Source organism: Camelus bactrianus, chromosome 12 (genome assembly GCF_048773025.1).
Source record: "Camelus bactrianus isolate YW-2024 breed Bactrian camel chromosome 12, ASM4877302v1, whole genome shotgun sequence".
NCBI classification, from domain to species: Eukaryota; Metazoa; Chordata; class Mammalia; order Artiodactyla; family Camelidae; genus Camelus; species Camelus bactrianus.
This window is the reverse complement of record NC_133550.1, coordinates 53,610,421-53,629,423: the sequence shown is the minus strand read 5'-3', so window position 1 is coordinate 53,629,423 and position 19,003 is coordinate 53,610,421. Positions and strand designations below refer to the sequence as shown.

At 40.5% G+C, this 19,003-nt stretch overlaps 1 protein-coding gene across 4 annotated transcripts in view; it reads left to right on the top strand.

The window, feature by feature from the left end:
* Positions 1-19,003, top strand: part of GLIPR1L2 (GLIPR1 like 2) — a 52,041-nt gene that overhangs the window by 32,394 nt on the left and 644 nt on the right. Inside the window, exons 5-9 of one of the 4 annotated variants that reach the window (XM_074375391.1) lie at positions 368-394; positions 477-4,834; positions 9,041-9,247; positions 13,003-13,088; positions 17,800-17,847. In XM_074375391.1, the coding sequence (XP_074231492.1) occupies positions 368-394; positions 477-823 (374 nt within the window). In that variant the 3' untranslated portion in view covers positions 824-4,834; positions 9,041-9,247; positions 13,003-13,088; positions 17,800-17,847. The remainder of the gene's footprint in view (positions 1-367; positions 395-476; positions 4,835-9,040; positions 9,248-13,002; positions 13,089-17,799; positions 17,848-19,003) is intronic. The other 3 variants (XM_074375392.1, XM_074375390.1, XM_074375394.1) reach the window with 3 other exon arrangements.

Below are 19,003 nucleotides of genomic sequence, written 5' to 3'. Positions count from 1 at the left end.
CAGAAATTAAAAAATAAGATGTTAATAGGATCCTCGAATATTGAAGCTGGAACAATCTTTAGATGGCACAAGTGAAGTGGCTTATTTTAATTGACAGGACGGTTTAGAGACAGAATCAGTACTAGAATCCTCGTCTCTTCACCCCCACACTTCTATGCTCTTTCCAGCGGACCAGGCTGACTTTTACTAAAATAAAATATATTGTGCTTTACAACTGGCTATTGGTTGGAGGGGGCACATCAAAGATGAGGGCATGGTGCCCAAGCACTAGTAGTATGATGTTATTATTGTTGGGGAAAAGTATCTTTTATTCTAGAGAAAGAAGAAATTTTATATAATTCTTTATGAACTTTTTTTTTCTTTCTAGGTAATGCAGATCGTGACCAAGCCATATGTATGTATTGTTGTCCTTTATTTCTTGAACAATTTAGCTACTTTTTGTGAAATGCAGCTTCCAATTGCTTGTTTATTTACAGATTACCGATTTTGGTATCCAAGATGGGAAGTGCCCCGGCCAACTATATGTGATCCACTGTGCATATTTGTTTTCCTACTGAGAATTCTGTGCTTTTCACTATGTGCCACAATTGTTTTGATAATACAGTCTCATTTTCCAAATATATTATTGGAAGAAGAGATGGTGTCTGCCCCTGAGGTAACTGGGCCAGCAAAGGGGCAGGAAACGATAGAGGAGGAGGACGAGGAGGAGGAGGGAGAGGAGGAGGGAGAGGAGGAGGAAGAAGGAGTGGAGGGGGAGGAGGGAGAAGGGGACAGGGAAGAGGAGGAAGGGAAAGTAGGGGAGGAAGAGAATGAGGAGGGGTAAGATTTACCACTAGCACAAGACAAAAATGTAATACAAAAAAAAGGCAAAAAATATCCCCCAAAAAACAAATGGGAAAAAAAAAAACCAACATGGAGTTTTAACGAGAAAGAATACACACAAACCACTATTGCAAAAACTTTTATTCCTTTCTTTTTCCCATATTTATTCAATGAATTTAAATTAAAAAAATAAAGAAACAAACAAAAACCATATATTTATAATAAGTACTGTAAGGCAAGTTCTTAGACACTAAGAACAAATAAAGATACGATGAAAGAAATACTGAAAAAAAATTTGGCCAGTCTAATTAATCTTAAGATCGCACAATGCTATCCTGATAAAGGAGGAAATTTCCATGTTCTAACTATGTTTCTGTCTACGTGCTTTAAAATTTTCTTAAGTGGGTTAAAAAGTCTCTCGAGTATTAAATAAGATTATACATGTAAGGTGCTCAGGACCGTTCCAAGTTCAGGACAAGCATTTGATAACTTTTGGTCTTGTTCTCATCATTCCTATCATAACTGTTATTGGTAGTGGTGTTGGTGGTGGTGGTTTTCTCCACGTGCTATCAAGGCATCTAATACCATTCTCTGTCTCTGTAGTATATGTCTGGAATGGTTTAAGAGGTATTTGTACATGCTGCTAGGAGACAAATTTATTATTTCTACTTCATGTTCAATATTTAATTAAAGTCTCGCTGTAATTCTTTACTGGGCCATATAATTTGTTACCACCAAGGGCTAATAAATGTCAAAAGTTTAATTAGTTGTGATTGAGCAGTCTGGCTGCTTCCAAATTTATTTGATAAAATAAAATAGTTATTTACTTGCAGTTATTCAATATGTATAGTAAAAGTTCATAAGCTAATAATATAAATTAACTTACTGCTTGTAGTACTAATAAGTGAACTGAATAAAAGTACCTAACATAAGCAAAATACCTCAGATGGAACTAACTCTATGTTTATTAAGTATGTCATACTGAAAGCCTGTTCTTAAATGGGACAAGATGAGAATTATACAAAAAAGCCATGAACTGTTCTCTTGTATTTGGTAGTTTCTGCTTGTTTGTTTGTTTTCACCTGCTTTATTTTGTTTTTCTCAAGAGCTCTGCTGTGTGTGTGTGTGTGTGTGTGTGTGTGTGTGTGTGTGTACACATAAAATTTCCGTAAAGTCAGCCTCTTGAAGTAACCCAGCCTCCTGAAATAAAGCCTTAGGTACAGAAAAGGGCTGATTCTCTTCAGTGATTTTATTTATTATTATTATTATCTTGCATTTGTGTACCACTTCATAGCTTAGAATACTTATTTTTATTACACAAGTTACAGGTTGTCTCCTTCAGCTATAGCGCTCAAGGGATTTTAGTGTGAATCCCAGAGATGTCTGGGAAAACTACCCTTGTTCTGTTTCCATGGCACTGAGTTCAGGAAGGTACTTTCGCCAGGATATTTTAGCACAGACGGTCTGGGTGTGATGGAGAAGCATTTGATTAATTTCTTAAAGTACGCGTATTCTATTCTGCATTGTAAAACTGAAACTGTTGAGATGCTCCTGGCCCTGGTAAGGCAGTCTCCAGCACGTGTTTGTACCGCATTATGTGCAGGAATATCCCAGCATATGCCTCCAATCCTTCATTCATTTATACTTTAATCTCTGCCACCATACCTCTGCTAGTGAGGTTTAGTACTAGGAAGTCTGCGCCCTCTTGGTCCTGGAGAATATTGCTGCCCTCTGCCGTATGTCCTGACATTCTTTTGTGTCTTTTACATGAGTAAAAACTGTCTGATGTTCCCAAGGGTTTGGGCCTTGTTTATCTGTCAGTCCATTTATATGGTTACTATAGCAGTTGTGCAGAGTGGCAGCCAATGGAAATGACACATAAAGACTCCCTATTCAATATGGGTAAATCTCTGCAGGGAAAACTTGGGGATCATGAAGGGGACAGAGATGATACTGTGACACCCTTTTGTTTTTCTGTTTACCCTGGACTCAGCTAAGGGCTTGAGAGAGTGTGAAAGAATCAGTACAGCATGCTATATCATATGGGTTGCAGTATCTGTCCCCAGTTTGTCACTTGCCTTTGTACTTGTCTAGGGTGCTGTTTAAAATTTTTCTGTGTAGCAGGAAAGATGGCAGTCAGTAACCCTAGGCCTGTGTTCTTATATCTTACAAAGAAGGGGAAAAAAATTTGCCTTACCAGCTCCATCCCAAAACTCAGGAAGTACTCTGATGGGCTTAGCCTGGATCATGATCTCATTCCTGAGCAAATGGCCATACCCAGAGAATGCAGACAAAGACCAGGCAAGACTCTGGCTCAATCTAGGATCTGTGCCCATTCCAATACGTGGAAGAGCATGTCACCAACACGGACAGCCAACCATGGCTATAAAGAGCTAGTGGATGGGGAAATGTTCTGTACGCAGAAACCAGAAACACCAGAGTCCCCACAGTTAATTGCAGCAACGTGCCCCTACAGTTTTTCCCAAACTGATAGCCAGTTGTCTTGAAATCACTTTTTGAATCATTAGTTAATCCCCAGGTATGTTTGGGCATATACTAGGACAAAAAAAATCCCATTGCAATTTTGGCCAAATACAATTTTGATTTGCACTTGAAAATGTTGAATTAAAGTTAAATCGATCTCTTTCCTATATACTACAAGAATTCTCAGAGCCTTTGATAGGCTGTATTTGAATGCGGGATCTCTAGGGCACGTGGAAAATATGAAGAGTAGTTTTCCACCCTTCTTACCATCTAGCGCTTTCTCACATATCTGGTCTGTTTTCAAGAGAGTATAGTTTGGTAAATGCTGCCATATATTAAATCTTATAAACATTTGCATTTAGTTTAAAATTTTTAATTTTATTCCATTGATCTGTCTAGTTAGGTTAGTGGTAAGAAATGGATTATGCCGAGGTGATGGTTAATTTTATGTGTCAACCTGACTGGGCTAGGAGATGCCCAGAGAGCAGGTAAAACATTCTTTCTGGGTGTGTCCGTGAGGGTACATCCAGAAGATATCAGCATTTGAATCAGCAGAGCCAGTATAGAAGACCCCCTCACCAATGTGGGTGAGCATTATCCAATTTGCTGAGGGCGCTAATAGAACGAAAAGGTGGACGAAGGGCAAATTCACTCTTTCTGCTTAAGCTGGGGCATCCATCTTCCTCCGCCCTCAGACATCAGCACTCCTGGTTCTCAGGCCTTCAGACTCAGATGGGGACTTACACCATTGGCTACCCTGGTTCTCAGGCCTTCGGGCTTGAACTAAGACTGCAGCACCAGCTGTCCTGGGCCTGCAGCTTGCAGATGGCAAATCATAAGACTCCTCAACCTCTGTAATCGTGTCAGCCTCTCCCTCATAATAGACTCCTTTCTGTTTACCTCTATATCTCCTATTGGTTCTGTTTCTCTGGAGAACCCTAATACAGCTGAGATGCTGTTAACCTAGGTCTCTTGAACTAGGAATATCACATCCGCCTCGCTCCTCTCCCTCTCCCAGACACATACTCCCTCACTACATGAGACTTAAGGAAGGCAAAGTAACACTTTACTGTTAGCAAGGACTTTGTCCCCACTAAAGAACCATAGGGAGCTTGATTAAGCTCTGTCCAACTATGACCTGTGCACTCTCCCACCCCAATACCTATCCCTGGATCTCAGGATTCACCATTGAATAGAACTGAAAGCCATACCTACCTGCCAATTACCAGAGGAAACAGAAGCCAAAGAATTTAGCAGATGTCTATCCCAGGTCTATCCTGTATGAGTAAAGATAGAAATGTTACAACTCCAGAAGGAGATGTCCCTAAGTATGGCGCAAAAATAGAGACGAAATCACACCCATGTTTATTGGGACTTTTTTTTTCCTTTGACTGCTCCATTCCAAATAACATGGCCAAGCCAGTGCAATGGACTATGATTAATCAAATTTAATATTCCTGCTAGAGTGGAGTAAGAGGACTAGAATGCATAAGAAGAGCCCGAGGCCAGTTTCATCATTTTTACACCGGTAAGATTCTTATTATTATTGTTATAGTAATCTAGTACATTTTCTCATCTCTCTTAAAGAAATCTCTCCTTATTTTTCTTTCTTCAATTTTTTTTTTTCTATTCTTACTGGGATTATTTTTTCACGTTACAGACAAATCCCATTAGTATCTTTAATTGGGATTTTTAATCATTGTGATTGTATGAGATTTATATTTTAAATAAGTGAAAATGGACACTTCTTATTGTGGTTTTCCAATTCAGGATATTAGCTCCATATTTATTCTACTTATTTATGTACTGTCACTCATTTCTTACTTGCTTTCCTCTGTAGGACACTAGTTTTTGCTCTGCCTCTTAGCTTTTTCTTCCACGATTTTTTCTATTTCTTCCTTGAGAGCTTCTCCCTCATATTCCTTGCTTTTTCCTCTCCTCCTGCCGTCATAATACATTCTTATATTACAACAGTAACATAAGCATATGTATGTATTTGACTCCAGCTTAACAGTTTTGTCATTTACACATAATCATTAGGATAATTATTAAGACTTAAATAAAATTAATGATCTCAATTAAGAGGTTATTTACTATCAAAGGACTTTTGCATAAAAATTACTATTTACCTATTGTAATGCTAAACTTATTATTTATATTCAAATAAACAAAATTATGAACATGAATTTTATTAAACATGTAGTAAACAATTGCCTCTCCTTAAAAAATAGATTATAATTGCAGCTTTAGTATAAGGTATTCTGTTGAACTATTTATGTAATTTAAAAGCAAGAAAAAATAGTATTTTTGTAAATATAATAATTTTAAAACTTTGTCCTATTCTAAAATCTTAGTACATTGGGTTTAATTCCTTCTTTACTATTTCTACTTTTGATTTGTTTATAGAGATTTAATAACACTTATGTTGCTACCCTCCCAGGATGACACCCAAGGAAACCTTCCTCTCAGTAGGTTCTATTTTATCGTTGCCCTCTCGAGCTCTGACACTCAGGAATTAAGATCCTCCAAATCTGAGACAGATGCTGGATTATGGCTACTTTAACAAAGTACCACAGGGGTGGGAGTATAGCTCAGTGGAAGAGTACATACTTCGTGTGCATGAGGTCCTGGATTCAATCCCCAGTACCTCCTCTAAAAATAAATAAACCTAATTAACGCCCCCCACCAAAGTAAAATAAATAATACAATAATAAATAATTTTTTAAAAAGTACCACAAACTTGGTGGCTTAAAACAAAAAAAATTTATTCTTTTATACTTCTGGAGGCCAGAAGTCCAAAATCAAGATATAGGTTGGGCCATCTTCCCATTGAAGCCTAGAGGAGGTGAAGCTTCCTTGCCTCTTCCCGCTTCCAACAGCCCAAGGCATTCTAACAGCCCAACTCCGATCTTTGCCTCCAAGGATGTGTAAGATCCCCTATCCAAATAAACCACTGACGTCCCTGTCAGACTTTGGGCCCTTTGGTCTTGAGGCTGGGCATGTAGTACAAGGCTTGCAGGCCTGCAGGGTGCAGCCCAAAAGGTGCCTTGGCTGGGGATGCTGATATCTCTCTGAATAACTTCTCCTGAGGTAGCCTTTCTTTTTCCTCCTCCTGCACAAATCAGAAACTAGCTATCTCCTTTGTCTCCCCGGTCTGATATCGGCACCATCCCTTCCTACCTTCTTCTTCATACCTGGAGTGTAGATGTGAAATTTAGATGGGGCAGCTGTCTTGTGACCGTGAGATAAGAAGCATGAGTGGAAAAGCCACACACTAAGGATGATGAAGCAGAAAGAGAGGAAGAGCTGGAAACAGTGACATCATTGTTGGTGCTGCACCTGCCCTGGACTCCTCACCTCTGGATTTCTTATTATTTTAGAAAAAGTATAGCCCATTGTAGTTAAGCCACTATAGATGAGGTTTTGTGCAACTAAACCTTCCCTTCCTTCAAGAACAACCTCAAGACAGTAAAACTCAAGACGAAACAGCAGTGTTAATGGACTGCATTCCCCGGCCTAACTGCCTGGGTAAACTTATGAGCATCAATCATGTTGATTAGTGATTTAGTATCAGCATATCTTAGCAGCTCTACCCAAGTAGCTGGCATCTTATTTTAAATAACAGATAGTAGATATTTTCATTCTATTTTTCTTGTTCTTTCTGTTTTAAATCAAAGTGTGACCTTCTGAAGTTGTTAAGTTATAGTCTCATCAGTGACAGATGTCGTCCTCACAGACAGACTCTTAGTACCAACTGACTTGTTCATGTGTGCAATTGCCTTTGCCAGCTTTGATTCTAGGTATCAGATGACCGCAGATACCCCCCCACGGAAAAGTTTCCTGTTTGGTTTCTTATCTGACTAGCTCTTTCTCTCTTCCTGGTTCAGCCTTTCTTACTGACTTTGGCCAAAGCTTTTAATCCTCCTTGCAACAAACAGCCCCATGAAATCCTGGCTGAGCTTACCTACAATGAGCAAAGTTGACAGAAAAAACAAAGAGAGAGAGAGAGAGAAAACAAAAATTGCAATATCAAGAATAAAACAAAGGATGCTACTAGAGAAGTCTTAGAGAAATTAAAAGAATGATAAGTAAATACAGTGAGTAACTTTTTGTCAAGAGATTGAACAATTTAGACAGAATGGGTAAATTCTTGAAGAACCACTTCGAGAACCAACATGAGAATAACAAAAAAAATTTGAAATGACTTCACGTCAAAAATTGTGAAAGATCTGAGACTGAATCTTGCTTGCAAGTCAACAAGTTAGTCAACCACAATTGCAAGGATTCTAAACAAAAATACAAGACCTCTGGGTCAAAGACAAAGGACAGTATTCTACTCACAGCAATGCTAATGAATTAAAGCTTTTAAAAACATTTTCATTTCTTAAATTTTATTTATATTAAAGATATACCTATGTATAATTTAATAATACTATAAGGCCTGTAATAAAAGCATAATATATTTGCCCTGGAACTGTAGCTAAGAAAACATACTTTAGAAGATGCTTTAGCTATGAAACTGCAGAAAGAAGACAGAAAAAAAGAATTCAAAGGAAACCGCAAAATTGCTACTGAAACCGCTATTTCCTTAGGGTTGAGCAAGTTCAAAATAATTTCCTTCTCAGAAGTGAGACGTCACCTAAGCTAAAATGTGTGGCTAGTTAAATAGTGTAAACACTGGATAAGTCTCGGTGCACTAAGATTTTATTGGCTGCTTTATCTCTTTGACCATTTGTATCTTGTATCCCTACCTATAAATGCTCAGGTTATATTTAGGTGCCTAACAAGTTTAACTCATGAATGACCAAGTCTAGCAGCATTAGTCAATGTTATGTACCCACTTAGTAAACACAAGCATTCATCTATTAATGTTTATTCATTTCTGCATGTTGATTGAATTAGAAAGTACATTTATCCTGTTTGAATTTACGATGATTTTTTTTATATGTAGCCATCACAATTATCTTAGGATAATTGGTATCAGAAAAGGATTGTTTAGCTTGAGAGAAGAAGTTTCCTTAAATCTGTAAAAGCGGAACATAAAAGAACTGGCAATATTGAAAATAAAAAGTCATAAAATGTATAATCATCCTCCTCAGTTTATTCAGTCCCATGTAATTAATATTTGTTCTGCTTGCATCTAGTTTTTCCATTAGTTTTGGGAATTTTTTAACCAGCTCAGTTTGATGATCTTGAAGTTATCAAAAACCTGCACTTGTCAAAAGTCTTTTCCATGAATATCTCTGAAGATAAAATATTTTTGCAGAAAACCTTTTGCAAAGGCATCTGAGCAAAACAGAAACTCTCTGTAAATGACAAAGCTTTTTAAAAATGCCCATTACTAAAGAGCTGATGAGAATGCATCGAATGGAATTTTTGAGGAAATTTGGTTATTTCTGTGACAGATAATATTTTTATGATAGTATATGATTTGGCCACCCACGATGGCTGTTCTTTCTCTCTGTACATCCCCTGCTTGACCAGTCCCTGCTTCACCTACATCCTGACTCCCATGACTGACCTTCCCTCTTCATCACAGAGCCTAATTAGTAAATGCCTACATACTTGCCCCAGCCCCAGCTGGTAACTGTTCTAATCTTTCGATCAGAACATCTCCACTAGAATAGCTTATTATCTCATTAAGGGAGGTACGCCTCTGCTGGTTTCCCTGGTAACCAATGAGCCAACCTGATGTCAATTTCCTATATAAGTGGTAACCTCCCTCTCCACTCAGCTCAGTGATAAAGACTGCTACCAAGTCTCGTCTCTGTCTGCCACATAACAGTGGGGTGTCGCTCCAGGACCTTCCTTCAGCCATGTAAGATTCGCCTGCCTGTGAAACCAAGTGATGTCTCTGTCACTGACTCCGGGCTCTTTCTTCTGTCTCGAAGCTGGGCAAGTACGGGGCTTGCAGTCCTGCAGGATGCATACAGCCCAACAGGTAATAACTGAAATTGTGACTGATAATACTACACCAGGACATTTCAGATTTTCAGGAATTTCAGATAATTTCTGAAACACTTACAACATATAGCTGTAAAAACACAATGTAATCCTAGATCACATGAACTTGAAAAGCATTTGTGTTAGTTTCTGTTATATTTTAATTCATATAAGTGCTTGTTTGTTTTAAGCCAATTAAATAGAGCTATTTTATAAATTTATCTTAGCAATACCGCCCAGAGGTAGATACGTATCACACATCTACTATGTAGATATAAACACACATGAACTTACAGACAGATGCAATGACTTTATTGTCTCGTTTTAAAATTTCAGCCATGACACAGGTACAAAAATGTAAAGCTGGCTGATTATAAAAGGAGATGAATCTGTTTTTCTAGTCGATGGAACAAGCTAAGGTTACCTGCTCAATGGCTAAAGCCTTTCACTAATATCTGTGGAGAAGCACTTAAAAGATTTTTTTCATCTGCCTAAGTTTCAAATTACCTTTCACCTTTTTGTTCTCTTTCTGATAAGACTTACTTTCTTTAAGTTTACAGAATATTTTTATCTTGAAAAAGAGAGAAGGAATGTAAGTTCCTCCAAAAAGGACTTTGGTTTACAAGCTCTTTGAGATAAACAGGCGGGCGTTTGGGGACTGGTGAAAGGAATGGGTAGACTTTGAACTGCCTCTATAACTGCATTTCTAGTTTTACAAAGAATTTTAGGATAAGGACAGTTACTCCCAATTCCTTACGGAATTGGATTGTAATGTAAATGACATCAGAGGGGGAGCCACCCATAAAACCTTTTACAAGGGTTTTAGAAAGCTTTTCTTTCTTTCTAGGGACAGTTTCATTTCAGCTTAGGGGAGGAGGCTTAAAAAATTCCTGTCAGGCTCTGAATATCCGTTTCTAATTCAGCCAAATTTCTGATCATAAAGTTATTAAATCCTTTTGACTATCTTGCCAGGTTTCAGCTAAAACAAAGAGTAAATATTTCTGGCAGTATTAAATAACTCCTCAGAGAGGGTGCAAAGGTTACTGCATTCCTAAGATCCAGAGTCACTCCCAAAGATTGCCAAAGAACCAATAGCCTGCATGTCCCTGCCACGCAGAGAGTCAAACTCTTTGAGGACACAAAGCAATACAAGCAAGAAGGCAATAGTCCCTGGGAGAGGAAGGATCAATCACTATCCAATTGGTCTGGATTTGGAAAGAAAGGGACAGCGTGTAGTTTCATTTTTCCGTCTCAACTGGGCACTACAGACAGAGATTTGGGAGAACTGACTATGGTAAGAATTCTCACCCTTCACTGGCTTCTACCACTTTTTCCAGGATCCCCTCTGCAGACTGTTTTTTAAACTAATTTTAATTTTAGCCTTGGTTATTTAAGAAACTAGCATAGCTTCCTATGATGCGTTTGAATGATGGACCCATAGGAAAGGGCAATAGGAGGGGCCCGGGTATTATTTCAGGTGCCTGGCCTTGGAGCTGTCGTGACTTTAAAGCTAATAGTTTGGTGAACTTTTGTTTAGATCTCGTGTCTTTACATTTTCATTAGTCTTCTACCATCATGGTTTTTAATGGCGCTATTTTGGAATTTTAAAGCCTTTTGGAGTCTTCTGTTTGCTAATTAGAATAGGTATCCCATTTTGTTTGCTTAATTTGGGAACCCTCACTTTCAAGCACATTTTTTAAATGATCTCATTTAATTTGAACAGTCTGCACCATAGCCATTGTAATTTAGGTTGTAATTCCCCTGAGAGCTGGCAGCAGTTTGGTAGGACCCTGGCTGACAATGGAGATTAAGCTACATTTCTGTCCAGCTCTATCTGACCACAAATGGGGTGCAACCCACATCTCTGTCCAGCCACATTTTGGGACATCCAACCTGATGGTTACCAAGCCAAGTTCTCAGGACACAAAATTCTATGTTGTCTTTAGTAAAAATTTCCCTCCCTCTTTATTTATTTATTTTTTGAATATGTTGATAGGTTACACTTAAGTCTTTGGATTTTAAGGAGTTTAAAATTTGGGGGGAGGGTACAGCTCAAATGGTAGAGCACATGCTTAGCATGCACAAGGTCCTGGGTTCAATCCCCAGTACCTTCATTAAAAAAAAAAAAACCCTAAAATTTTAATTTGTTTGTGTATTTATGTATTTATTCTTTTTTAGCTAAGCCTTTGGGTCTCACAGAGCCAAACTAATACCTAAAAAGTGGTGTTGCTGGGTTGGAGATTGTGTGATGTTTCAGCGTCCCTTGTTTCACAGAAATTTTCTTGAGGTTGGTGGATGACCTAGTGTCAATCTAACCTATTCTGTGGCTGACTTCTCCTAAGGTGAGATGGTGCATGCTGTAAAGCTTTAAATGCTCACTGCATGCCCAACAATGTTTGCAGCTTTTTTTTACTTCCAAGTTTCCCTCATTATCAATTAGCCTTTACTGGGCCTAGTCCAGCCCAAGTCAGACCCAGTTCAACCCTAAATTCAATCTGGTTTTTAAGTTGGACCCAGATCGATTCCAGGCAGTAACCACCATTGGAATGTAGGGATCTGGGGACAAAACCAAGGTCAGTGTTTCCAAACACATAGGGGATTGTGGAACACCAATCAGATTGGGACCTCCATGCAAAGAGAGGGGAGCTTAGAACTGAGACGAAATTGCCAATGGCCTTTGGAAATGACAGGAAAGACAGTGAACTGAAAGGTTTTGTGGGGTACCACACCTGGGCTTCTCTTTTGTCCCCAAATGCCATCAGATCACTTTGAATCCCACTGTCACTGACACCAAATCTGTTAAATAACAAAAATTCAACTGAGTAAATTTGAAAATCTAATTGGCTTTATCAAAGGATTCCTGAGTCAGGCAGCATCCCACTGGCAAGTAGAGAGGAGCTCTGAGGAGCTGTACGAGATGGAAGAGACGGAAAGAGGGCTCTGTGGCCAGCGTCCCCACTGGCACTGACAGGGACTTCCAGGCTGAGCAGTTGAGACTGCATCTCGGGGAGGTCGTGCTGTCGGAGAGTAGGTTCTTGCCTCGCGCGGGAAAGAGTGCAAGAGCAAGGCATGGTAAAGTGAAAGCAAGTTTATTTAGAGAGATACACACTCCACAGACAGAGTGCGGGCCATCTCGCAAGGCGGGTGGAGGGGGTGGTAAGGGAAGGCGGGAGGGAGAGAGAGACCAGTGTGCCGAGTTGTTAGGTTTTATGGGCTCAGTAATTTCATATGCTAATGGGTAGGAGGATTATTCCAGGTACTTTGGGGCAGGGATTTCCTGGAATCCCCACCTACTTTTTGACCTCTTATGGTCAGCCTAGGAGCTGTCGTGGCGCCTGTGGGTGTGCTGAGAGGCTCAAGGTCTACTGGAAGTCACATCTTTCGCCAGCTTGGTCCTAACCAGTGTGTCCAGTCCTTACCTGCTGTGTCACTCCTTCAGGGGTTATGCCCTGCCCCCTTCCCTCTGCCTCAGTTGTTAACTGCAATTAAGATAGGTATTGTCTTGGTGAGCTTAGCATAAAAGACTCCACTTTGGGTCTGTCCTTTCTTTTTTGACAATTATAAAGATCCTATTGTCCTCCAAAATAGAAGTAATTTCAGCTTATTTTCTTATTATAAAAGATAATATATGCTCACTATAAAAATGTAAATAATACAGAATTTTTAAAAGATATATATATATATATATATATGCCACTATTCAGAGATAAACACTGAAAACAAATCTTTCTTAACACACACATACTTTTCAAGGAGATCACAGCAAAGACCTAAGAAGAGGAAGGACTCAGCAGTTGTGAACCTTCTGAAAAGAAGTAGAGGCTTGCATTTGCTTACAGGTAAAACTTCCTGTTATTCTGAGCAAACCACCTCTCTGGGCTTTTTGTTGTGGAAAAGTAGTTTGAATTAAGAAGTCTGAGGATTGTAGCTCTGAGGAGCTACACTGCTCTGCATAGTAATGTAAACATGGTCTCAGTAATGGCAGACTTTCCATTTTGCATACTGTTTTTGGAAATTTAAAGAAAGAATGATTTAGTTTATTTCTTGGGGACAGTGACTTTTTATCTTGTATTGCTAAACTGAATACACAGAGCAGGAGTTCAGTGTGTGCTAAACCAACATACCATTGCTAATCCTTGGGAGCGGTACGTGTACAGTGGGGATTGTTCAGGCAACCGCAAAACGTCACTGCATTTCCTTGCTCACAGGTTCTCATCTTTCTCGTTGTTGTGTTCAAAACCCAGACAATCTAGCTCACAGAGACTCAGAATAAGATGGAAAGAAGGCTTCAGGCCTGGTTCCTACCTCAAGTTGGAGGAAGGTCTCACTGTTGATTGTCACTATTTTGATCAAAAGGTTGCCTCTGAGCCACACACAAGGAGATCCTTATCCTAGGTCAGTACAATGGAAAGGAATGCTGGTCATAAATTAGACAGTCTGGACACAACTGAAATGATATGTGATACTTTGTGAGGTTATTTTTTACGCTTGTGTGTGGCGTAATTCTACCTTATAGTTCAGTAATGTTTCTTTACTTTTTAAGAGTTTCCATTAGATAGTAATACCTCCCCCACTAGTGTTTTCTAAAATCAGATCACACCCCGCCTGTAGTTAAAAAATCTCTCTTATAACTTCCCATCACCTTTGTGATAGAATCAAAATCACTGGCAGAATCCAGAAATCCTCCTAGGTCTGACTCTTAACTCTCTTCCTGACTGGCATAAAAGCAGTTTGGATTCTGACTTCCATGAGACCAGGTATCATGCTTCCTACCAGCCAAAAGCCATCCTTGAAGACCCTCTCTATGGAGAGAGACAGTAGGAAGTGGCCCATTCTCTATTCTTGCCATGACATCATGTTTCCAACTTCATAACTGGAAATCTAGTTCCTATGCCCCCCAGTTTCCTTCATCTGTCCATCCCTTTTTCATTTGATCAGCACCTGTCCAGCTCAGTGAAGAACCCACTGCCGTTTGTGGGAGGCCACCGCTGCCCTTCCCAGAATGAGTTAAGAGCCTCACCTACAGTTATCTATGGCGATAGCTCCTTCCTGGAACAGGCCTTCTGTCATAAATTCCTTTGGGCAGTTGGGGGAGAGCCAAATATTCTTCCTGAGTTTTTTGGGCCTTCCTTATTTTCAGCTGAAATAATCTGCATCTTGGAGCAGCCTGCCCTGAACCCTATCAGTTTCCTCCTCTGAGACTTCCTTAATAGTTTCATATATTAAAAGCTGAGCTGGTGACTGTGGAGAAACAAGTAAGTTATAAACTGGTAAGAGATCTGCAGAGAGAGAAAGGAACATAGATTAGAATGAAAACAAAACAAAACAAAATAAAAAAGAAAACCACACACTGGAGAACATTTGCCCACAACCTGTTAAACCAGTTCCCCAACCCTGGGACTAAGTCAGTCCAATGAAAGGTGTGAACTTTATCTGATGGAACATGCTAATGTTCTGTTCTAATAGATTTAGGTTGGCTGTTACTTGCTCTGTTTGAGTCACATAAAGGCAGCATTTCCGCCCAGTGGATGCACAAGCTCCTCCTCCCTGGGCAGTCGGTGTTGGTAGGGCACGATGATTTTGGAGCAGCACAGAGGCTAAGTTATTAACTTCTGACTGGAGTATTTTCAAGATTTGCGCAACAGTACTGAACTCTTCTATTACTGCAGAGAGACTTAAGTGTGCTTTTTCCAATTCATAGTCATTAAAGCTTGGGAATTAGACCTCTGGTGCTGAAAAGGACTTGGATCCTCTATGATTTCTCAGCTAGCATGTTTATGGGGCACAAGTTTATGAACAAAGAAGCCTAGGTTTGAATTTGGCTGGTATTTCGGGTGGTGTATTTGGTGACTACTGGAGCTGTTACGGAAACGACAGGCCAGTCAAGAAACAAGCACCACTCGGAGAGTTGGAGTACTCAGATGTATTACGCCGGCGGGCTCAGAGGGGCTTCTGCTCCAAAGCTCTGAGCACCTCCAAGACGTGAGCATGAGGTTTTATAGGGTAAAGAACAAGCTTGGGGTATTGGGCCAATAGGCATGGAACAGCTTTAGCAGCATTATCATCACAAAAGTGGAGGCAGGGAGGCAGCAAACCAACATTCCAAAGCCAGATATGTATCTTTGAAAACCCAGCTGGCTAGCAAAAAACATAAACAGCAAACCAACACTAATTAACTTAGATTTACAAGTTAGTCCAGCAGAACTCAGATCAGTATTCCAATACTTAGATTTGTGAGTTATCTTGTTAGAGCACCCCGGTTTTTCCTTCAGAGCCAGGAGTCCAAATCCACATCAGTCTGATCATTTAGCGGAGAATCCTTTACACATTTTGTTGCCACATAAAATAAAAAGACCAGAGTGGTTTACAGACAAGGTTACAATGGAACCTGTAATTCCCAGGGTCTGGAGTAATCCATGACCTCTGTCAATCTGTGTGAGTAAAACAGATTATGAAATAGCAGGTATAGGAAGCCTGTAGTCTGGTTTTGGCAGCTAACCAAGTAAGTTCAGAATTCTGATCCGCCCATGCATAGTTTGTGGTTTGGGGCGGCTTAATCACGGGACAACTACAGTATCCTTAAGTTGTACAAGAGCCAAACGGAACATTTGGTGATTTAGCAGACATCTGTGCCCAAAAGGGTGGTGCTGGAGTTATTTACAATTTCCTTGAGAGGTCCAAAGACGCCACCTGTAGAATCAAACCACAGAATTTGATTGCAGTATTGTCCTGGGATGTCACTCAGGAAAGGTCCTTTGTCATGTTTGTTTCCAATACAAAGGGAAATTTTTAACCTATTGTCTTTATCTGGGTAAGGGACAATCTTTGGGCTTCTACAGAGATTTTCTGGGGCCCAAATGACTCACTGAAAGACGAGGCTGTGTTGGTTTTCTTGTTGTGGATACCACAACCCGCTGCTCACCCATGTCCCGTACTTAGTCCTCCCCCCAAGGTATTCACGTGGGCAAGAACGAAGATAAGTTCAAGTTCTTTTGCACTGTCTGGATGTTGGCATAATCAACAGTCAGACTGATTAGTTAGCATGGCTGGGGTTTGGTGAATGGGCATAAGGGGGTAAGAGAGGGTTAGTAAGAGCAAGACACAGGTTGAAAAAGAGCTGATAGGGAGACTTAGAGGGGAAGTGGGATAGACAGAGACAAGCACTGTCCGGTCAGTCTTCTAATAAATGATGAATAAATGCAGAGAAAGTAGTCATTAATAAGAAAAGTGTTTTGCTTTGTTTTTTTCTTCTTTTTAACGTGTACGTACAGGGAGTCTTAACAGCAGGGAAGGGGAAATAGGTGAAAGCAAGATCTCTTGATCCGTGACCTTGGGAGGAGCTGTCTGCTTCATGATGCTGGCTGCTTCCAGGGCCTGGGAATTGGCCCCGGAAATCCTCGAAGGCACCTGGAGGAATCTGTCTCCCAGCTGTCTTAAGAGTGACGTTCTGGGTCTATTCTGCCATGACTTGCACGGATCCGGGAGAACTTTCCTCCTGATGGCGGTGTAGGTGGCCCGCTGTGCCTCATAAGGCCCTCCCCAGGGAGGTGACGGCGTCCGTCTTCTTCTGTAGACCTTGACGTTCACTCGGTCTCCTGCTCGAAAGGATGGCGAGGCTTGTCAGTCAGTGGGTGGAGGCCATGTCCCTTCTACCTGTTGGCTGTATGCTTCAAGCACACTAGTTAGTTCTGGTATCTAGAAAGTCATATCATCAAATTGTTCACTCAAGTTCCCATAATGTTCACTTATCCAGGAATGGAAGGTTTAGATATGCGAGTAGACACTGGGTGTCCAAAGACCATTTCAAAAGGGGTCAGTGCATGTCTCTGATTTGGAGTATTCCGATCTTTATAAGGGCCAAGAGCAAACATCTGGCCATTTAAGCCCAGTTTCTTGACAGATTGTTCCTAACAGTATTTTTTTTTAATTTTTTATGTTTAGATGTTTACATTTCACTTGCCCTGAAGATTGACTATTATATGGGGTATGAAATTTTAATGAGTACCCTAGAGTTTTTGCAAGCAAGTGGTTTATCTCTATTGTCAAATGAATTCCTTGGTCTGATTCAATCCATAAAGCAATGCCAAAATGAGGAGTAACCTAAGTTATTAATGGCATTACCAGTGTCATGGCATCGGCATGTCTAGTTAGATAGGCTTCAGTCCAACCACTAAACATGCAGAAAATGACTGAACAGTGAGACTAGCCTAAAGCTGGGAGAAAAAACAATAAAATCCATTTAAAGTGCCACAAAGGGGAACGTGGGCCTTGGAGGATTTCCTGGGGTCTAGTGATTTCTCCCAGAAACTTGGTGAGATTTGTAAGTAGTACACTGGGGAAATAATTTGGTCGGCAATTTTCTGGGTGCCAAGGCAAAGCCAGTTGTCTTGTAGTTGCTTAGCTCTCCCTGATCTGCACATAGGTCCCAGTTGACAGGTATAAGCACATGTAAAAAGGTTAAAGGAAAGGGGGGCTCCAGGAGGTCCATCAGCCTGATGTATCCATCTGGTAATTATTTGGCACCCTTTTGCATCCATTTGTCTTTTGCAGATTGTGGGGGATTCGCTTAATAGTTGATGATATCAGTCAAGAATAAAGGCAAGTTTAAACATGGGGTAGAGAAGGGATGGAGGGGGGTCCATTTTGAGCTGCATGTTTAGAAACTCTGTCAGCTCGATCATTTCCAAAAGATATAACATCTCCTTATTATGGGCTGAACAATGGACAATAGCAATGTTAAAAGGGAAGTGAATATCTTGCAATAAAGCAACAAGCATATGCCCGTTAGCAATGAGAGAGGCCCTGCTGAAGGAAAGAATCCACGGGATTGTGCCAACAGCACGGCAGACTCCAAAAGCATATCTGAAACCTGTGTAAACAGTGGCCGTTTTCCCTTCTGCTCAGGTGGAAGCTCTAGTAAGAGTTGTGAGTTCAGCAGCCTGGGGTCATTTTACAGTGGGCAAAGAATGAGCCCCAGGAGCCTTGTGAGGGGAAAACTGGGGCATAACCAGTTATTACGTTTCCCCAGAAAATTTCATTGACAGGAGCCATCACAAAGTAGAATTAAGTTTGGGTTATCTCAAGAGATGTCTGAGAGATACTCTCCTGGCTTGGAGACCATTACGAGGCAATGATGTGGGACAGAGTGAGGCTCTCCATCATCAGGGAGGGAAAGTAAAGTAGCTGAGTTCAAAATGTTACAACCACGGGGAGAGTATAGCTCAAGTGGCAGAGCGCATGCTTAGTACACATGAGGTCCTGGGTTCAATCTCCAGTACCTCCTCTTAAGGATAAGTAATGAAACCTAATTACCCCCCCCCCCCCGCCGCCAAAAGTAATAAATAATAACAAGTGAAAAAAAACCCAAACAAACCAAAGTTACAACAATGTAAGATGAAAGGGCCAGCTTATAAGTGGTCTGTGGCTGCGGGGAGAGGTGCTGACACAGCACAGGTAACACCGAGATGAATGGGGGAGACTGATGTTGGCTTTGTCCATCAAGTGGCAGCTGCAGCCACCGCACAAGGGCTTGCCATTTAGATCCTGATGCCACAGGATCTAGACTGAGGCTATAGAACATGCTTGTCCTCGAATGCTTGCAGCACTCCCCGAAGCTAATAATAAAGCTTCAAAGGACTGCTGTACACCTGAAACTAACACAACATTGTAAATCAACTATACTTCAATAAAAATATTTTTAAATATCATTTTTAAAAAAGCTTCCAAAGGCCAGGAAATAGGCTCTGGGCTGATA